Consider the following 21,382-nt stretch of genomic DNA (forward strand, 5'->3'; position numbering starts at 1 on the left):
CCCTGGACGACGCTGGGCCAATTGTGCGCCGCCCCATGGGTCTCCCGGTCGTGGCTGGCTACGGCAGAGCCTGGATTTGAACCAGGATCTCTAGTGGCACAGCTAGCACTGCGATGCAGTGCCTTAGACCACTGCGCCACTCGGGAGAGTGGCCAAAGAGCTCAATCTTGGTTTCATCAGACCAGAGAATCTTGTTCCTCATGGTCTGAGAATCCTTTAGGTGCCTTTTGGCAAACTCCTTTTACTGAGGAGTGGCTTCCGTCTGGCCACTCTACCATAAAGGCCTGATTGGTGGAGTGCTGCAGAGATAGTTGTCCTTCTGGAAGGTTCTCCCATCTCCACAGAGGAACTCTGGAGCTCTGTCAGAGTGACCATCGGGTTCTTGGTCACCTCCCTGACCAAGGCCCTTCTCCCCCGATTGCTCAGTTTGGCCGGGCGGTCAGCTCTAGGAAGAGTCTTGGTGGTTCCAAACTGTGTTCTTGGGGACCTTCAATGCTGCAGAAATGTTTTGGTACCCTTCCCCAGATCTGTGCCTCGACACAATCCTCTCAGAGCTCTACGGACAATTCCTTCGACCTCACAGCTTGGTTTCTGCTCTGACATGCACTGTCAACTGTGGGACCTTATATAGACAGGTGTGTACCTTTACAAATCATGTCCAGTCAATTGAATTAAGCACAGGTGGACTCTAATCAAGTTGTAGAAACATCTCAAGGATGATCAATGGAAACAGGATGCACCTGAGCTCAATTTCGAGTCTCATAGCAAAGGGTCTGAATACTTATGTAAATAAGGTATTTCAGGTTTTTTTATACATTTGCAAAATAATCTAAAAACCTGTTTCCGCTTTGTCATTATGGGGTATTGTGTGTAGATTGATGAGGAAAACTATTAATTTAATCAATTTTAGAATAAGGTTGTAACGTAACAAAAGGTGGAAAACATTATTTCAACCTGTGGGTCGGCTCGCGGTTCAGAACAATTACAGTGCGGGTTGGAAACATTTTAAATCAAGATTATACACTTTTTTTAAACCCAGGAGCTTGTTGTGTTGCATTGTGTTTAGCAAATTCCATTCTGTGAGCGGTGAGGCAGACATAAGGCATTGAGAGTGTGGAGCTGGGAACTGTCCCCTACTTTATTTGTGTGGTGCTTATGTTCCCTCTCCCCACAAGAGAATACGACACGTTGCAAAGTTTACTTTCCCATGTCACGCAAAAATGGCTAATGTCTAGAAATAAAAAGAGAGGTTATGATAACAACATCACCGCGGAAACAGGCGCTGCACGAGTAAAATCCCCAGTTTGGAAGGACACAACGTGGTAGATGGATACACAGCCTGTACAAAGAACAAGCAGGTAGGCCTATTTGTTTTCGATAGTTCAGTTAATTATCAGTTAATTACACCATACGCAGGCCATATAAAGTGTAAACCAGAGCGGCTAATAAAGGTTTGAGCAGCCTACTAAATAAATGTAGCCTATTTTTTAAGCCTATATTTAGATTCTGGGAATGGTATATTACATTTTTTAGAAGGCCTAAACTATTTGATTATCTAAACAATATTGAATGTAAAGGTATCGTTTTGTATTGTCGGCTAAAGGCTTTCATTAGGTAAAAAGGCTAATTAGAAGGCTCTTTTTCTCAAAGCGATTTGAGTGACACATCGTATTGTGATAATAAAATATATTGTTCTTAATTCATGGCATGGTTTCCTTTTATCAAAATGTTGCATAGACATGCAGACAAATTAGTTCATGCAGGGAAGGGGAATAGTAATAGTAGCCTAATAATAATAATAATAATAATAATAATAATAATAATAATAATAATAATAAAGCCTAATATTCTGGAGTCATAAAAACTATTAAATAATTGATGTTACAGTTGAAGTCGGAAGTTTACATACGCATAGGTTGGAGTCATTAAAACTCGTTTTCCAACCAATCCACACATTTCTTGTTAACAAACTATAGTTTTGGCAAGTTGGTTAGGACATCTACTTTGTGCATGACACAAGTAATTTTTCCAACAATTGTTTACAGACAGATTATTTCACTTATAATTCACTGTATCACAATTCCAGTGGGTCAGAAGTTTACATACACTAAGTAGACTGTGCCTTTAAACAGCTTGGAAAATTCCAGAAAATGATGTCATGGCTTTAGAAGCTTCTGATAGGCTAATTTACATCATTTGAGTCAATTGGAGGTGTACATGTGGATGTATTTCAAGGCCTACCTTCAAACTCAGTGCCTCTTTGCTTGACATCATGGGAAAATCAAAAGAAATCAGCCAAGACCTCAGAAAAATAATTGCAGACCTCCACAAGTCTGGTTCCTCCTTGGGAGCAATTTCCAAATACCTGAAGGTATCACTTTCGTCTGTACAAGCAATAGTACGCAAGTATAAACACCATGGGACCACGCAGCCGTCATACTGCTCAGGTAGGAGACGCGTTCTGTCTCCTAGAGATAAACGTACTTTGGTGCAAAAAGTGCAAATCAATTCCAGAACAACAGCAAAGGACCTTGTGAAGATGCTGGAGGTCCAAAAGTATCTATATCCACAGTAAACCAAGTCCTATATCGACATAACCTGAAAGGCCGCTCAGCAAGGAAGAAGCCACTGCTCCAAAAACGCCATAAAAAAGCCAGACTACATTTTGCAACTGCATATTGGGACCAAGATCGTACTTTTTGGAGAAATGTTCTCTGGTCTGATTAAACAAAAATAGAACTGTTTGGCCATAATGACCATCGTTATGTTTGGAGGAAAAAGGGGACCGCTTGCAAGCCGAAGAACACCATCCCAACCGTGAAGCACTGGGGTGGCAGCATCATGCTGCGGGGGTACTTTGCTGCAGGAGGGACTGGTGCACTTCACCAAATAGATGGCATCATGGGGAAGGAACATTATGTGGATATATTGAAGCAACATCTCAAGACATCAGTCAGGAAGTTAAAGCTTGGTCGCAAATGGGTCTTCCAAATGGACAATGATCCCAAGCATACTTCCAAAGTTGTGGCAAAATGGCTTAAGGACAACAAAGTCAAGGTATTGGAGTGGTCACCACAAAGCCCTGACCTCAATCCTATAGAACATTTGTGGGCAGAACTGAAATAGTGTGTGCGAGCAAGGAGGCCTACAAACCTGACTCAGTTACACCAGCTCTGTCAGGAGGAATGGGCCAAAATGTTGGGAAGCTTGTGGAAGGCTACCCGAAACGTTTGACCCAAGTTAAACAATTTAAAGGCAATGCTACCAAATACTAATTGAGGGAATGTAAACTTCTGACCCACTGGGAATGTGATGAAAGAAATAAAAGCTGAAATAAATAATTCTCTCTACTATTATTCTGACATTTCACATTCTTAAAAGAAAGTGGCGATCCTAACTGACCTAAGACAATTTTTACTAGGATTAAATGTCAGGAATTGTGAAAACTGAGTTTTAATGTATTTGGCTAAGGTGTATGTAAACTTCCGACTTCAACTGTATATGGCGGGTAATGGATCTGCTCTCAGAACAATTTTATGCGCATAGATTGGGTTGTGGAGAAAAACCGGTCCTGATGTCGGGTATCGGGTGGGGCTGGAATTGATGTGGCCGGCGTGGGGCTCGTGTGGCTCACAAAACACTGACCCGTTCATGACTCTGGGCTCTCGAGTGGTGCAACGGTCTAAGGCACTGCATCTAAGTGCTTGAGGCGTCACTACAGACCCCCTGGTTCGATTCCAGGCTGTATCACAACCGGCCGTGATTGGGAGTCCCATAGGGCGGCGCACAATTGGCCCAGCGTCATCCGGGTTTGGCCGGTGTAAGCGTCATTGTAAATAAGAATTTGTTCTTAACTGACTTGCCTAGTTAAATAAAGGTTAAATAAATAAAATATATAAATAAAACATAAAAACTCTAGTGTGTATTGCGTCCACCTACCCTATGATGGGGTGGCTGAAGCCCAGTTTGGCGGTGGTATCTTGGATCTCTTTCTCCAGCCAGGCCTGGGGCCGGATCAGGTACTTGACCAACTGAGACACCCACCACACGGATGGGTCTCCATGGAGCCGGTGGAGGCGCTGGGCCAGGTCCTCTGGGATGGCCAGGGGAAGGTAGGGGGGGCGGGGGTGGAGACTGTCAACGATAGGTAACTCTACCACCTGGATGTCTCTGTCGTTAGCCTCACCTGGGGGGAGAGAGGTAGAGAGGGAGAGTGGGGTTAATAAAGAGTGTAAGGGAAGGCAGAGAGAGAGAGAGAGAGAGAGAGAGAGAGAGAGAGAGAGAGAGAGAGAGAGAGAGAGAGAGAGAGAGAGAGAGAGAGAGAGAGAGACTATGTACAGACTCAGTGAGCATAGCCTTGCTATTGAGAAAGGCCGCCGTAGGCAGACCTGGCTCTCAAGAGAAGACAGGCTATGTGCACACTGCCCACAAAATGAGGTGGAAACTGAGCTGCACTTCCTAACCTCCTGCCAAATGTATGACCATATTAGAGACACATATTTCCCTCAGATTACAGCGATCCACAAAGAATTCGAAAACAAACCCAATTTTGATAAACTCCCTTATCTACTGGGTGAAAAACCACAGTGTGCCATCACAGCTGCAAGATTTGTGACCTGTTGCCACAAGAAAAGGGCAACCAGTGAAGAACAAACACCATTGTAAATACAACCCATATTTATGTTTATTTATTTTCCCATTTGTACTTTAACTATTTGCACATTGTTACAACACTGTATATATACATAATATGACATTTGAAATGTCTTTACTCTTTTGAAACTTCTGAGTGTAATGTTTACTGTTAATATTTATTGTTTATTTCACTTTTGTTTACTATCTACTTCACTTGCTTTGGCAATGTTAACACACGTTTCCCATGCCAATAAAGCCCTTAAATTGAAATTGAAATTGAAATTGAAATTGAGAGAGAGAGAGAGAGAAATACAAATTCCATCTAGACACCGTTGCCCTAGAGCACACAAAAAACTATACATACCTCGGCCTAAACATCAGCGCAACAGGTAACTTCCACAAAGCTGTGAACGATCTGAGAGACAAGGCAAGAAGGGCCTTCTATGCCATCAAAAGGAACATAAAATTTGACATACCAATTAGGATCTGGCAAAAAATACTTGAATCAGTTATAGAACCCATTGCCCTTTATAGTTGTGAGGTCTGGGGTCCGCTCACCAACCAAGAATTCACAAAATGGGACAAACACCAAATTGAGACTCTGCATGCAGAATTCTGCAAAAACATCCTCCATGTACAACGTAAAACACCAAATAATGCATGCAGAGCAGAATTAGGCCAATTCCCGCTAATTATCAAAATCCAGAAAAGAGCCGTTAAATTCTATAACCACTTAAAAGGAAGCGATTCCCAAACCTTCCATAACAAAGCCATCACCTACAGAGAGATGAACTTGGAGACGAGTCCCCTAAGTAAGCTGGTCCTGGGGCTCTGTTCACAAACACAAACAGACCCCACAGAGCCCCAGGACAACAACAACAACAACACAATTAGACCCAACCAAATCATGAGAAAACAAAAAGAGAATTACTTGACACATTGGAAAGGACAAACAAAAAAACAGAGCAAACTAGGATGCTATTTGGCCCTAAACAGAGAGTACACAGTGGCAGAATACCTGACCACTGTGACTGACCCAAGCTTAAGGAAAGCTTTGACTATGTATAGACTCAGTGAGAATAGCCTTACTATTGAGAAAGGCCGCCGTAGGCAGACCTGGCTCTCAAGAGAAGACAGGCTATGTGCACACTGCCCACAAAATGAGGTGGAAACTGAGCTGCACTTCCTAACCTCCTGCCAAATGTATGATCATATTAGAGATACACATTTCCCTCAGATTACAGCGATCCACATAGAATTCGAAAACAAACCCAATTTTGATAAACTCCCTTATCTACTGGGTGAAATACCACAGTGTGCCATCACAGCAGAAAGATTTGTGACCTGTTGCCACAAGAAAAGGGCAACCAGTGAAGAACAAACACCATTGTAAATACAACCCATATTTATGTTTATTTATTTTCCCATTTGTACTTTAACTATTTGCACATTGTTACAACACTGTATATATAGATAATATGACATTTAAAATGTCTTTATTCTTTTGAAACTTCTGAGTGTAATGTTTACTGTTAATATTTATTGTTTATTTCACTTTTGTTTACTATCTACTTCACTTGCTTTGGCAATGTTAACATACGTTTCCCATGCCAATAAAGCCCTTAAATTGAAAATTGAGAGAGAGAGAGAGAGTGAGAGAGAGAGAGAGAGAGAGAGAGAGAGAGAGAGAGAGAGAGAGAGAGAGAGAGGTGGGGAAGACAGACAGAGAGGGGGGGGGGGGGGAGAGACAGACAGACAGAGAGAGAGGGGGGGACAGAGAAAGAGAGAGAGAGTGAAATTGAAATTGAATTGAGAGAGGGTGGGGGAGAGAGATAGAGAGAGAGAGGACAAACACCAAATTGAGACTCTGCATGCAGAATTCTGCAAAAATATACTCTGTGTACAACATAAAACACCAAATAATGCATGCAGAGCAGAATTAGGCCGATACCAGCTAATTATCAAAATCCAGAAAAGAGCCGTTAAATTCTACAACCACCTAAAAGGAAGCGATTCCCAAACCTTCCATAACAAAACCATCACCTACAGAGAAATTAACCTGGAGAAGAGTCCCCTAAGCAAACTGGTCCTGGGGCTCTTTTCACAAACACAAACAGACCCCACAGAGCCCCAGGACAGCAACAGACAGCAACACAATTAGACCCAACCAAATCATGAGAAAACAAAAAGATAATGTTTGTCCCATTTTGTGAATTCTTGGTTGGTGAGCGGACCCCAGACCTCACAACCATAAAGGGCAATGGGTTCTATAACTGATTCAAGTATTTTTAGCCAGATCCTAATTGGTATGTCAAATTTTATGTTTCTCTTGCCTTGTCTCTCAGATCGTTCACAGCTTTGTGGAAGTTACCAGTGGCGCTGATGTTTAGGCCGAGGTATGTATAGTTTTTTGTGTGCTCAACGGTGTCTAGATGGAATTTGTATTTGTGGTCCTGGCAACTGGACCTTTTTTGGAACACCATTATTTTTGTCTTACTGATTTTTACTGTCAGGGCCCAGGTCTGACAGAATCTGTGCTGAAGATGTAGGTGCTACTGTAGGCTCTCATTGGTTGGGGACAGAAGCACCAGCAAACAGTAAACATTTGACTTCAGATTCTAGTAGGGTGAGGCCGGGTGCTATATCCTTAAGAGCCCTTCTATATCCTTAAGAGCCCTTCTATATCCTTAAGAGCCCGTCTATATCCTTAAGAGCCCTTCTATATCCTTAAGAGCCCTTAAGAGCCCTTCTATATCCTTAAGAGCCCTTCTATATCCTTAAGAGCCCTTAAGAGCCATTCTATATTCTTAAGAGGCCTTCTATATCCTTAAGAGCCCTTCTATATCCTTAAGAGCCCGTCTATATCCTTAAGAGCCCTTCTATATCCTTAAGAGCCCTTAAGAGCCCCTCTATATCCTTAAGAGCCCTTCTATATCCTTAAGAGCCCTTCTATATCCTTAAGAGCCATTAAGAGCCATTCTATATTCTTAAGAGCCCTTCTATATCCTTAAGAGCCCTGCTATATCCTTAAGAGCCCTTCTATATCCTTAAGAGCCTGTCTATATCCTTAAGAGTGAATGGCTAGTTAAAGACTGATTGTACTCCTTGACTCCTTCTCTGAGTAGGAGTGCTGATGACTCATTCTGATAGAGAGTAATAATTAGTTTCACACGCCTCAAGAACAGTTTTAATTCACATTTATCAAGTCAGTGAAATATGAATGAATTACTTTTACAATGGGACATTCCCATGGAGGGAGGAAAGAGAGAGAGGGAGAGGGATAGAGAGAGAGAAGAGAGGGATGGAGAGAAGATAAGAGAATGTCTGCTTTCTTTTTCATAAAAAGAGCAAATGAAAAGAAGAAACATTGCTTTGAATGAACTGGAATCTTTGACCAAACAAAAAGCAGTAAAGACAGTCAAAGTTCTAATCAGCATTTTGCAATTTAAAACTAAATAAAAATAATTCATTAATCAACAAAATAACAGCTACCGAGAAAGAAAGACACAAACGAAGAGGCCATGTGAATATCAGTGTGGAGAATTTAAATCATGCCCTGGATTAAATATTAAAATACGATATATTTTTCATTACTTTCTCCTCATTTAAAGAACTATTTAGGAAATTCCCCAGCCTGGCTGATATATCGCTGCTGTCAGATTTGAACATTGGGACTAGAGTCTCTCTCTCTCTCTCTCTCTCTCTCTCTCTCTCTCTCTCTCTCTCTCTCTCTGATGTTAGAAGAGCGCAGGGGCAGACTCAAAGCAGTACAATACTTATAATCATTCTCCCTGTACCATAAACGATGAACCAGATGTATAATGTAATTCTGTTACTTGGTACCTGTGCTCTGTGTGAAGTATGTTACTATGGAGACCACCACAGCTGAGGACAGAGGGCAGTCTGCGTTGGGGCTGTTGCCATGGACACAACCCCCTCATCAGAGGTCAGAGGTCACGCCACGGTCAACTCACCTGACCAGTGTCCGGTGGTGACCCCGGTGCGGTCGGTGCACGTCTGACTGACCGGGAGGAAGACGGTCTCCCAGCCGCCCGTGGCGTAGCGCCAGTTCTGGGACTCCAGGATGAGGGTGCGCTGGGTGCCGTAGGCGATCATGAAGCAGTAGACCACATGGTGCAGCTGGCAGCCGTAGCCACAGCCCTTGTTGATGTTACACACTAGCTTCTTTGCCTTGGAGCAGTCCTGGGGGTTCTGGAGGGGAGAGACGAGGTACAGTTGTTAAAACACAGGGAGACTTGAGGTGCTTTGTTAGGTAATGTTACGGTGAAGACCAGCGAGTCGAGACACTGTCACACATTTTAAAGCCAAACGTGTATTTCAAGGTGTTGGTTCTTCTCTTTACCTTATCAAAACACATCCATTCTGTTATAGAGACCATATAGAGACAGACGGACAGACAGAAAGACAGACACATTGTCCCACGAATAAGGATTTGAGCCCATAGCCTACTACTTAATACTTCAAACCAGTGTGTCTGTTTTCTCTGTTCTGTTACCCTAGTCCATCAGTCCTGCAGGAGGGGAGGGAGTCAGGGAGGGTCTGAAGACAGCATCCATTAACGTGATGTTGTTAACGCATCTCCTGATCCTACTAATCATGTTGAAACATGTTAACAAAGATCTAGGATTGCAGCTCTGAAACTGTAGGGGCTGGGGTGTGTGTGTCTGTCACCATTATATACATATACAGTGGCTTGCGAAAGTATTCACCCCCCTTGGCATTTTTCCTATTTTGTTGCCTTACAACCTGTAATTAAAATTGATTTTTTGGGGGTTTGTATCATTTGATTTACACAACATGCCTATCACTTTGAAGATGCAAAATATGTTTTATTGTGAAACAAACAAGAAATAAGACAAAAACAGAAAACTTGAGCGTGCATAACTATTCACCCCCCCCCCCCCAAAGTCAATACTTTGTAGAGACACCTTTTGCAGCAATTACAGCTGCAAGTCTCTTGGGGTATGTCTCAATAAGCTTGGCACATCTAGCCAATGGGATTTTTGTCCATTCTTCAAGGCAAAACTGCTCCAGCTCCTTCAAGTTGGATGGGTTCTGCTGGTGTGCAGCAATCTTTGTCATACCACAGATTCTCAATTGTATTGAGGTCTGGTCTTTGACTAGGCCATTCCAAGACATTTAAATGTGTCCCCTTAAACCACTTGAGTGTTGCTTTAGCAGTACCCTTAGGGTCATTGTCCTGCTGGAAGGTGAACCTCTGTCCCAGTCTAAAAACATTTTTTTTCTTTAAGCAATGGCTTTTTTCTGGCCACTCTTCCGTAAAGCCCAGCTCTGTGGAGTGTATGGCTCAAAGTGGTCCTATGGACAGATACTCCAATCTCCGCTGTGGAGCTTTGCAGCTCCTTCAGGGTTCTCTTTGGTCTCTTTGTTGCCTCTCTGATTAATGCCCTCCTTGCCTGGTCTGTGAGTTTTGGTGGGCAGCCCTCTCTTGGCAAGTTTGTTGTGGTGCCATATTCTTTCCATTTTTTATAATGGATTTAATGTTGCTCCGTAGGATATTCCACGTTTCTGATATTTTTTTATAACCTAACCCTGATCTGTACTTCTCCACAACTTTGTCCCTGACCTGTTTGGAGAGCTCCTTGGTCTTCATGGTGCCGCTTGCTTGGTGGTGCCCCTTGCTTAGTGGTGTTGCAGACACTGGGGCCTTTAGCAACAGGTGTATATATACTGAGATCATGTGACAGATTATGTGACACTTAGATTGCACACAGGTGGACTTTATTTAACTAATTATTTAGGGGCTTCATAGCAAAGGGGTTGAATACATATGCACGCACCACTTTTCCGTTATTTATTTTTTCGAATTTCCATTACATGAAATCCGAATAAAAATCCATTTAAATTACAGGTTGTAATGCAACAAAATAGGAAAAACGCCAAGGGGGATGAATAATTTTGCAAGGCACTTCAGAAAGTAGTCATACCCCAAGACTTATTCCACATTTTGTTGTGTTACAATCTGATTTCAAAATGGATTAAATATATATATATATTTTCACCCAACTACACACAATACCCCATAATGACAATGTGAAAACATGTTTTTAGAAATGTTTGCGAATTTATTGAAAATGAAATACAGAAATATCTCATTTACATACAGTACCAGTCAAAAGTTTGGACACACCTACTCATTCAAGGGTTTTTCTTTATTTTTACTATTTTCTACATTGTAGAATAATAGTGAAGACATCAAAACTATGAAATAACACATATGGAATAATGTAGTAACCAAAAAAGTGTTAAACAAATCAAAATATATTTTATATTTGAGATTCTTCAAAGTAGCCACCCTTTGCCTTGATGACAGCTTTGCACATTCTTGGCATTCTCTCAACCAGCTTCATGAGGTATTTAAATTTTTCTTTTTCTTTTTTTACATTTGAGTCATTTAGCAGACGCTCTTATCCAGAGCGACTTACAGTTAGTGAGTGCATACATTTTATTTTATTTTCATACTGGCCCCCCGTGGGAATCGAACCCACAACCCTGGCGTTGCAAGCGCCATGCTCTACCAACTGAGCTACACAGAATTAATTTCAATTCACAGGAGAGCCTTGTTAAAAGTTAATTTGTGGAATTTCTTTCCTTCTCAATGCATTTGAGCCAATCAGTTGTGTTGTGACAAGGTTGGGGTGGAATAGAAAAAGTAATCCTTCTACCCCCCCCCCCCCCACAAAAATTGTAAAGTGGTTATCCCACTGGCTATAGGGTGAATGCACCAATTTGTGAGTCGCTCTGGATAAGAGCGTCTGCTAAATGACGTAAATGTGCCCTTGAGCAAGGCACTTAACCCTAATTGCTCCTGTAAGTCGCTCTGGATAAGAGCGTCTGCTAAATGACTAAAATGTAAAATGTAATGTAAATGAATAGAGAAGATAGCCCTACTTGGTAAAAGACCAAGTCCATATTATAGCAAGAACAGCTCAAATAAGCAAAGAGAAACGACAGGCCATCATTACTTTAAAGACATGAAGGTCAGTCAATCCGGAAAATGTCAAAGTACTTTGAAAGTTTCTTCAAGTGCAGTCGCAAAAACCATCAAGCGCTATGATGAAACTGGCCCTCATGAGGACCGCCACAGGAAAAGAAGACCCAGAGTTACCTCTGCTGCAGAGGATACGTTCATTAGAGTTACCAGCCTCAGAAATCGGTAATTAACTGCACCTCAGATTGCACCTCACAGAGTTCAAGTAACAGACACATCTCAACATCAACTGTTCAGAGGAGACTGCGTGAATCAGGCCTTCATGGTCGAATTGCTGCAAATAAACCACTACTAAAGGACACCAATAATAATAAGAGACTTGCTTGGGCCAAGAAACACGAGCAATGGACATTAGACCGGTGGAAATCTGTCCTTTGGCCTGATGAGCCCAAATTTGAGATTTTCGGTTCCAACTGCCGTCTCTTTGTGAGACACAGTGTAGGTGAACGGATGATCTCCGCATGTGTGGTTCCCACTGTGAAGCATGGAGGAGGAGGTGTGATGGTGTGGGCGTGCTTGGCTGGTGACACTTTTGGTGATTTACTTAGAATTCAAGGCAAACTTAACCAGCATGGCTACCACAGCATTCTGCAGCGATACGCCATCCCATCTGGTTTGCGCTTAGTGGGACTATCATTTGTTTTTCAACAGGACAATGACCCAAAACACACCTCCAGGCTGTGTAAGGGCTTTTTGACCAAGATGGAGAGTGATGGAGTGCTGTATCAGATGACCTGGCCTCCACAATCACCCGACCTCAACCCAATTGAGATGGTTTGGGATGAGTTGGATCGCAGAGTGACGGGTGATGAAGCTGGTTGAGAGAATGCCAAGAGTGTGCAAAGCTGTCATCAAGGCAAAGGGTGGCTACTTTGAAGAATCTCAAATACATAATATATTTAGATTTTTTGGTTACTATATGATTCTATATGTGTTATTTAATAGTTTTGATATCTTCACTATTATTCTACAATGTAGAAAATAGTAAAAATAAAGAAAAACCCTTGAATGAGTAGGTGTGTCCAAACTTTTGAATGGTACTGTAAGTATTCACACCCTTTTGCTATGACAGTCCAAATTGAGCTCAGGTGCATCCAATTTCCTTTGATCACCCTTGAGATGTCACTACAACATGATTGGAGTCCACCTGTGGCAAATTCAATTGTTTGGACATGATTTAGAAAGAAACACAACTGTCTATATAAGGTCCGACAGTTGACAGGGCATGTCAGAGCAAACTATACCATGAAGTCCAAGGAACTGTCTGTAGATCTCTGAGATATAATTGTGATGAGGCATTTCTCTGGGGAAGGGTATAAAACCATTTCTAGTGTTGAAAGTTTCCAAAAGCAAAAATGCCATTATTGGGAATTTGAAAAAAATATGGAACTATCCATACCCTGCCTAGAGCTGGCTGTCCGACCACACTGAGCAACTGGGCAAGAAGGACCTTGGTCAGGGAGGTGACCAAGAACTCAATGACCACTCTGACAGAACTACAGACTTCCTTGGCTGTCTCTACAGTACTTCACCAATCTGGGCTTTATGGGAGAGTGGCCAGATGGAACCCACTCCAGAGAAAAAGGCACATGGCAGCACGCCTGGAGTTGCAAAAAGGCACATGAAAGACCCTGAGAGCATAAGGCAAAAGATGATGTGGTCTGATGAGACAAAAAGGTCACTCTTTGGCCTGAATGCAAAGCGCTATGTCTGGAGAAAACCAGGCACAGCTCATCACCCGTCTAACACCATCCCTACCGTGAAGCATGGTGGTGTCAGCATCATGCTATGGGGATGCTTTTCAGCAGCAGGGACTGGGAGACTGGTAAGGATAGAGGGGACAATGAATGGAGCCAAATACATGGAAATCCTTGATGAGAACCTGCTTCAGAATGCAAACGACCTTAGAGTGGGGCGAGGATTTACATTCCAACAGGACAATGACCCCAAGCATACAGCCAAAGCAATGCTGGAATGGCTTCATAACAAGAATGTGAATGTCCTGGAGTGGCCCAGCCAATGCCCAGACTTGAATCCCATTGAAAATATGTGCAAAGACTTTAAGACCGCCGCTCCCCATCTAACTTAACTAAGCTTGAGAAAATCTGCAAGGAAGAATGGGAGAAAATCCCCAAATCCAGATGTGCAAAGCTAATATAACAAAAAATATAGTAGTCGAATAAGTATTCAGCTCCCTGAGTCAATACATGTTAGAAACACCTTTGGCATCAATTACAGCTGTGAGTCTTCTTGGGTAATTCTACAAGAGCTTTGCACACCTTGATTGTGCAATATTTGCCCATAATTTTTTTTGAAATTCTTCAAGCTCTGTCAATATGTTGGGAATCATGGCTAGACAGCAATTTTCAAGTCTTGCCATAGATTTTCAAGCAGATTTAAGTCAAAACTGTTACTTGGCCACTCAGGAACATTCACTGTCTTCTTGGTAAGCAACTCCATTGTAGATTTGGCCTTGTGTTGTAGGTTATTGTCCTGCAGAGAGGTGAATTCCTCTCCCAGTCTCTGGTGTAAAGCAGACTGAAGCAGGTTTTCCTCTAGGATTTTGCCTGTGCTTAGCTCCATCCCGTTTCTTTTGATCCTGAAAAACTCCCCAGTATTTGCAGATGTCAAGCATCCCATGACACAGCCACCACCATTCTTGAAAATAAGGAGGCAGTTACTCAGTGATGTGTTGTGTTGGATTTGACCTAAACATAATGCTTCACACTTAGGCCCTTTGTTTTCCTTTGCTGTGTTTCTATACAGTATTACTTTAGTGCCTTGTACAATATTCAGTGCCTTGCAAAAGTATTCATCCAACTGGGTGTTTTTCCTATTTTGTTGCATTACAACCTGTAATTTAAATGGATTTTTATTTGGATTTCATGTAATGAACATACACAAAATAGTCAAAATTGGTGAAGTGAAATGAAAAAAATAACTTGTTAAAAAAAAAGTGGTGCGTGCATATGTATTCACCCCCTTTGCTATGAAGACCCTAAATAAGATCTGGTGCAACCAATTACCTTCAGAAGTCACATAATTAGTTAAATAAAGTCCACCTGTGTGCAATCTAAGTGTCACATGATCTGTCACATGATCTCTGTATATATACACCTGTTCTGAAAGGCCCCAGAGTCTGCAACACCACTAAGCAAGGGGCACCACTAAGCAAGCGGCACCATGAAGACCAAGGAGCTCTCCAAACAGGTCAGGAACAAAGTTGTGGAGAAGTACAGATCAGGGTTGGGTTATAAATAAATATCTGAAACTTTGAACATCCCACGGAGCACCATTTAAATCCATTATTAAAAAATTGAAAGAATATGGCACCAAAACAAACCTGCCAAGAGAGGGCCGCCCACTAAAACTCACGGACCAGGCAAGGAGGACATTAATCAGAGAGGCAACAAAGAGACCAAAGATAACCCTGAAGGAGCTGCAAAGCTCCACAGCGGAGATTGGAGTATCTATTCATAGGACCACTTCAAGCCATACACTCCACAGAGCTGGGCTTTACGGAAGAGTGGCCAGAAAAAAGCCATTGCTAAAGAAAAAATAAGCAAACACGTTTGGTGTTCGCCAAAAGGCATGTGGGAGACTTCTCAAACATATGGAAGAAGGTACTCTGGTCAGATGAGACTAACATTGAGCTTTTTGGCCATCAAGGAAAACGCTACAGTGGGGAGAACAAGTATTTGATACACTGCCGATTTTGCAGGTTTTCCTACTTACAAAGCATGTAGAGGTCTGTAATTTTTATCATAGGTACACTTCAACTGTGAGAGATGGAATCTAAAACAAAAATCCAGAAAATCACATTGTATGATTTTTAAGTAATTAATTTGCATTTTATTTGTAAGTAGGAAAACCTGCAAAATCGGCAGTGTATCAAATACTTGTTCTCCCCACTGTATGTCTGGCACAAACCCAACACCTCTCATCACCCCGAGAACACCATCCCCACAGTGAAGCATGGTGGTGGCAGCATCATGCTGTAGGGATGTTTTTCATCGGCAGGGACTGGGAAACTGGTCAGAATTGAAGGAATGATGGATGGAGCTAAATACAGGAAAATTCTTGAGGGAAACCTGTTCCAGTCTTCCAGAGACTTGAGACTGGGATGGAGGTTCACCTTCCAGCAGGACAATGACCCTAAGCATACTGCTAAAGCAATACTTGAGTGATTTAAGGGGAAACATTTAAATGTCTTGGAATGGCCTAGTCAAAGCCCAGACCTTAATCCAATGCCAAGGGGGGTGAATACTTTCGCAAGCCACTGTACAAGATGCATTCTGTATATTTGTATTCTTCTTTAAACTCTGTAATTTAGGTCATTATTGTGGAGTCCTCAGTTTTCTACCGTCACAGACATTGAACTCTGTAGCTGTTTTAAAATCACTAATGTTGTCATGGTAACAACCCTGAACAGTTTCATTCCTGTCCTGTACCCCAGTTAAGAAGGACGACTGTATCTTTGATGTTTCTGGGTGGTTTAATATAAAAATACACAGCATAATAATTAACTTGACCATGCTTAAAGAGATATTCAACGTCTGATTTGTTATTGTTACCCATCTACCAATCACTGCCCTTCTTTATAAGGCTTTCGAAAAGGTCCCAGGTTTTTGTAGTTGAATCTGTGCTTGAAAATCAATACTTGACTGAGGGGCCATACAGATGTTGTATGTATGGGGGACACAGGAAGGGTTAGTCATTAAAAACTCATGTCAACCCCTATTATTTACACAGAGTGAGTCCATGTAACTTATGTGATTTGTTAAGCCAAATTTTACTCCTGAACTAATTTTGGCTTGCCTAAACAAAGGGGCTGAAAACTTATGCAACGACTATATTTAATTATGCATTTTTTTTATTTATCTTAATAAATAAAATGTTTCTTTCACTTTGACATTACAGAGTATTTTGTGTAGTTTGCTGACAAAAAATGAAAATGAAATCCATTTTATTCCCACTTTGTAACACAAAAAAATAATTAATACTTTTGGGGATTTGTGTGTATTTTTATTTTATTTTATTTTTTTATTTCACCTTTATTTAACCAGGTAAGCCAGTTGAGAACAGGTTCTCATTTACAACTGCGACCTGGCCAAGATAAAGCAAAGTAGTGCAATAAAAACAACACAGAGTTACATATGGGGTAAAAAAAACATAAAGTCAGAAATACAACAGAAAATATATATACAGTGTGTGCAAATGTAGCAAGTTATGGAGGTAAGGCAATAAATAGGCTATAGTGCAGAATAATTACAATAGTATTAACACTGGAATGCTAGATGTGCAAGAGATTATGTGCAAATAGAGATACTGGGGTGCAAAAGAGCAAAATAAATAACAATATAGGGATGAGGTAGTTGGGTGGGTCAACCATCATGTATTATTTTGTATTGTTAGGCATAGTGCACTGTTAGAGCTAGAAACATAAGCATTTTGCTGCACCTGCGATAACATCTGCAAAATATGTGTGGGCGACCAATGAAATTTGATTTGATTTTGTGTGTGTTTGTGACTGGGGGGTGTGGGGTATGGAAAGGTCAACCATCAGTCACTGGCAGCTGACAGGAGATGTATGGTGGGGACTTGGGAGCCGGGGGAGAAAGAAGGATGGAGAGAGAGAGTGTGTGTGTGTGTATACAGAGTGTATAAGGAATAGAGCAGCAGAGGGTTAGCCCCCCTCCATTGACAGTATGACTTGTGATGGATAGCTGAGGTAGGAACAGAGAGACAGGCAAGATCACTGCTTCTCCATCACATAGCCAATATGTTATCAGACCAACACACACACACACACTGAGTCGACAAACACTTCATCAAGTTAATCACTAGCTAGTTAACGTTAATAGCACAGAGGGATTCATTATTACTGTGATGCGTGTGATAGAAGGAGTCAGGCGCAGGAGAGTAATACGCATCCAAAGAGTTTATTCCGTCGATAAACAGTTGCGCAAGCATGCGACAACAACACTCAGGCACAGGGGAAATATCTACCCTGGCAAAAACAAGGTAAGGGTAGCTCAACCGAGCTACACACAGCTCACTACAAACAATCACCCACACAGACAAAGAAGCAGAGGGAACACTTATACAATGACTAATTGGGGATAAGGACCAGGTGTGTGTGATTAATTAGACAAGACAAGTGTAGTGATGATAAATGGATCGGCAGCAGCTAGTAAGCCGTTGACGACGAACCCTGAAACCTGCCCGAACAAGGAGGGGAGGCAGCCAAGGCGGAAGTCGTGACAATTACTCATTAACAACCTCTACTCTGCTCTAAGCATTCCTCATCAATTAGGGCCCTGTGTTTTGGGATATCATGTCACATGACCTAGATTTTAACCTGACATTAAACGAAAAGGGGACAGTTTGTTTGCCCAAAATGTATCATTAACTAGCACACATGCACACACACTCCCATGCACGCACACACACACACACACACACACACAACCACGCACACACGCACACACACACCCATGCACGCACACACACACAACCACGCACACACACACACACCCATGCACGCACACACACACAACCACGCACACACACACACACTCCCATGCACGCACACACACACAACCACGCACACACACACACCCATGCACGCACACACACACAACCACGCACACACACACACACACAACCACGCACACGTGCGTTTTCTATGATATAACACAGTTTGAGTTGGCACTCATATTATATGCCCAAAATATAGTTGCGTAACCTAGCTAGCTCAGCTTCTTCGCAAGACATAAAGCAGGTAAAAAGGTTCTCAATATGGTTATACTGTTGAATGACACTTTGTCGTGAAGCCTGGCAACAACAACATCATTACAAGCGTGCCGGGACGGAGAGAAGCATCTTGCTGTCTCTGCAGATATTAACCTAACTGACAGGGGAGGTGACAATCACATCCCACCACTAGCTGTCTTAATCCTGTTATACACTGACAGAGGGGAGGTGGGTGTGTTACCATCAAAGGGGTGTGTGTGTACAACTGACAGAGAGGAGCTCTGGTCCTGCATGGCTCAGTTGGTAGAGCATGGTGCTTGCAATGCCAGAACTGGGTTCGATTCCCTGGGCCACCAAAACGTAAAATGTATGCACGCATGACTTTAAGTTGCTTTGGATAAAAGCGTCTGCTAAATGGAATATACTCTACCTGCCTCTCCATACAGGCCTACACAGCACACATACTACATACCATCATTACCGTGTGTCACGACTTCCTCCGAGGCTGCCTCCTCTCCTTGTTCGGGCAGGCTTCGGCGTTCGTCGTCACCGGCCATCTAGCCACTGCCGCTCCTCATCTCATCATTCCATTTGTTTTGTCTTGTTTATTGTGGTGGTTGGATTAGCTCGGTGGAGCTCTTTGTTATTTTGTATCACCGGGTTATTTTCACCCGTGTGCTTCGTTGTTTTCCAGTGCGCCTGTTTTCTGCACTGAAGTGTTTGACGCATTGCTGTGTACTATTGTGTTCGGAATAAACATTTTATTCTGTGATTTGCCCTCCTGTGCCTGACTCCTTCAAATCACACCTCACAGAATCACACACCCGACATGGAGTCAGCAGGAGAAGCGAACATTCCAGGAGTCGTGGCACGGGTCCGGGAGCATTCTGATATGCTAGCCAGCTTGGGAGAAGCGATGGATCGGGTTCTCCAGGTCGTCCAATGCTTGGAGAGGAGAGGACCCGATCCTTCGAGACCAGCTGAGCGACCGGATCCAGCCACCCACACCCCAGCACCCAGAGGGATCCACCTATCCCGACCAAGGGAGTATAACGGGACAGCTGCCCGCTGCCAGGGATTCCTCCTGCAGCTGGACCTCTACTTCACAACCATCAGCCCGGCTCCATCAGAGCGGGAGAAGGTGTCCGCCCTCGTCTCCTGTCTCTCAGGGAAAGCCCTGGAGTGGGCCAATGCGGTTTGGAGGGAAGGATGAGCCGCGTTGGATAACTACGGGGAGTTCGCTCGCCTCTTCCACCCGCCCGAAGGTAGAGAGGCGGACGAGCGGCTGGTCCACCTGAGGCAGGGTACGAGGAACGCGCAGGACTTTGCCCTGGAGTTTCGGACTCTAACGGCTGGGTCCGGGTGGAACGAGCGAGCCCTCATCTACCACTTCCGGTGCAGCCTGCGAGAGGACGTCCGAAGGGAGCTAGCCTGCCGGGACACTATGTTGTCCCTCAATCAACTGGTGGACATGGCCATCCGGTTGGACAACCTGCTGGCTGCTAGACGATGTCCTGGAAGGGGCCTGCCCGTTCCCCCCCCCTCCGGGTTCGTTAGGGAAGTTACAGCACCAGTCACTATGGTTAAGCACGAGACTCATGGAGAGCAAGTCACGTTTTTTATTATTGAGTCTCCTGATTTCCTTGTTGTGTTAGGTCTTCCCTGGTTAGCACCACACAACCCCACCTTTTCATGGCCGCAGAGGGTTCTCACGGGGTGGTCGCGAGAGTGTCAGGGTAGATGTCTAGGTGTTTCCGTTGGTGCAACCACGGTGGAAAGTCCAGACACTACCTCCACCGTGCGCATTCCCCCCAAATACCTCGATTTGGCGCACACATTTTTTCCAAAACGCAGGCGACCAAATTACCACCTAATCGGGTGGGGGATAAATCTCCGGGTAGACGCTGTGCCTCCCAGAAGTCATGTGTATCGCTTGTCGAAGGCTGAAACGGAGGCTATGGAGACATACGTCTCCGAGTCCCTGCACCAGGGGTTCATACGTCCCTCCACTTCGCCCGCCTCCTCAAGTATCTTTTTTGTGAAGAAGAAAGACGGAGGTCTGCGCCCTTGCATTGATTACCGAGCACTGAACAAGGGGAAAATACGTTATAGTTATCCTCTACCCCTCATTCCATCTGTGATCAAGTTAATGCATGGGCGCGCTTTTTCACAAAATTAGATCTACAGATGGAGCATTCATCAAACCGTAAGGCATCACCAGGTATTCGTAATGCCCCGTGGTTGTGCTGAATGCTGTCTTCCACTCGTCCCTCTCGCGGACATGCACCAGGTTGTACGCACTCCAGAGATCTCCTCTGGTCACCCAGGTATCGGTCGTACAGTGCGCTGCCTGACTGGAAAGTACTGGTGGCCTACCTTGGCTAAGGACGTGAGGGTGTATGTCTCCTCCTGCTCGGTGTGCGCCCAGAGTAAGGCACCTAGGCACCTCCCAGTGGGTAAGTTACAGCCCTTACCAGTTCCACAACGACCATGGTCCCACTTGTGTATTGACTTCCTTACAGCCCCTCTCTCAAGGTAACACCACCATCCTGGTCGTTGTGGACCGCTTTTCCAAAGCCTGCCGCCTCCTTCCTCTGCCGGTCCCCACACAGCCCTGCAGACTGCGGAGGCCCTGTTTACACACGTCTTCCGGCACTACGGGGTGCCAGAGGACATAGTGTCTGACCGGGGTCCGCAGTTCACATCCAGGGACTGGAAGGCGTTCATGGAACGTCTGGGGGTCTCGGTCAGCCTGACCACTGGTTTTCACCCAGAGTCTAATGGGCAGGTGGAACGGGTGAATCAGGATGTGGGTAGGTTCCTGCGGTTCTACTGCCAGGACCGGCCGGGGGAGTGGTCGGTATTCTTGCCATGGGCCGAATATGCCCAGAACTCTCTCCGCCACTCCTCCACTAACCTAACGCCATTTCAATGTGTTTTAGGTTATCAGCCGGTTCT

At 43.7% G+C, this 21,382-nt stretch overlaps 1 protein-coding gene across 1 annotated transcript in view; it reads right to left on the reverse strand.

The window, feature by feature from the left end:
- The window catches only part of LOC311102858 (alpha-(1,6)-fucosyltransferase-like), a 65,116-nt gene that overhangs the window by 13,817 nt on the left and 29,917 nt on the right, over positions 1–21,382 (reverse strand). The window contains exons 5-6 of the mRNA XM_084144307.1: positions 8,610–8,847; positions 3,940–4,186 (exon numbers count right to left, since the gene is read on the reverse strand). Coding sequence (XP_084000433.1) covers positions 3,940–4,186; positions 8,610–8,847 — 485 coding nt within the window. The remainder of the gene's footprint in view (positions 1–3,939; positions 4,187–8,609; positions 8,848–21,382) is intronic.

Source organism: Coregonus lavaretus, assembly GCF_964263955.1.
Source record: "Coregonus lavaretus genome assembly, chromosome: 27".
In the NCBI taxonomy this organism is placed as follows: Eukaryota; Metazoa; Chordata; class Actinopteri; order Salmoniformes; family Salmonidae; genus Coregonus; species Coregonus lavaretus.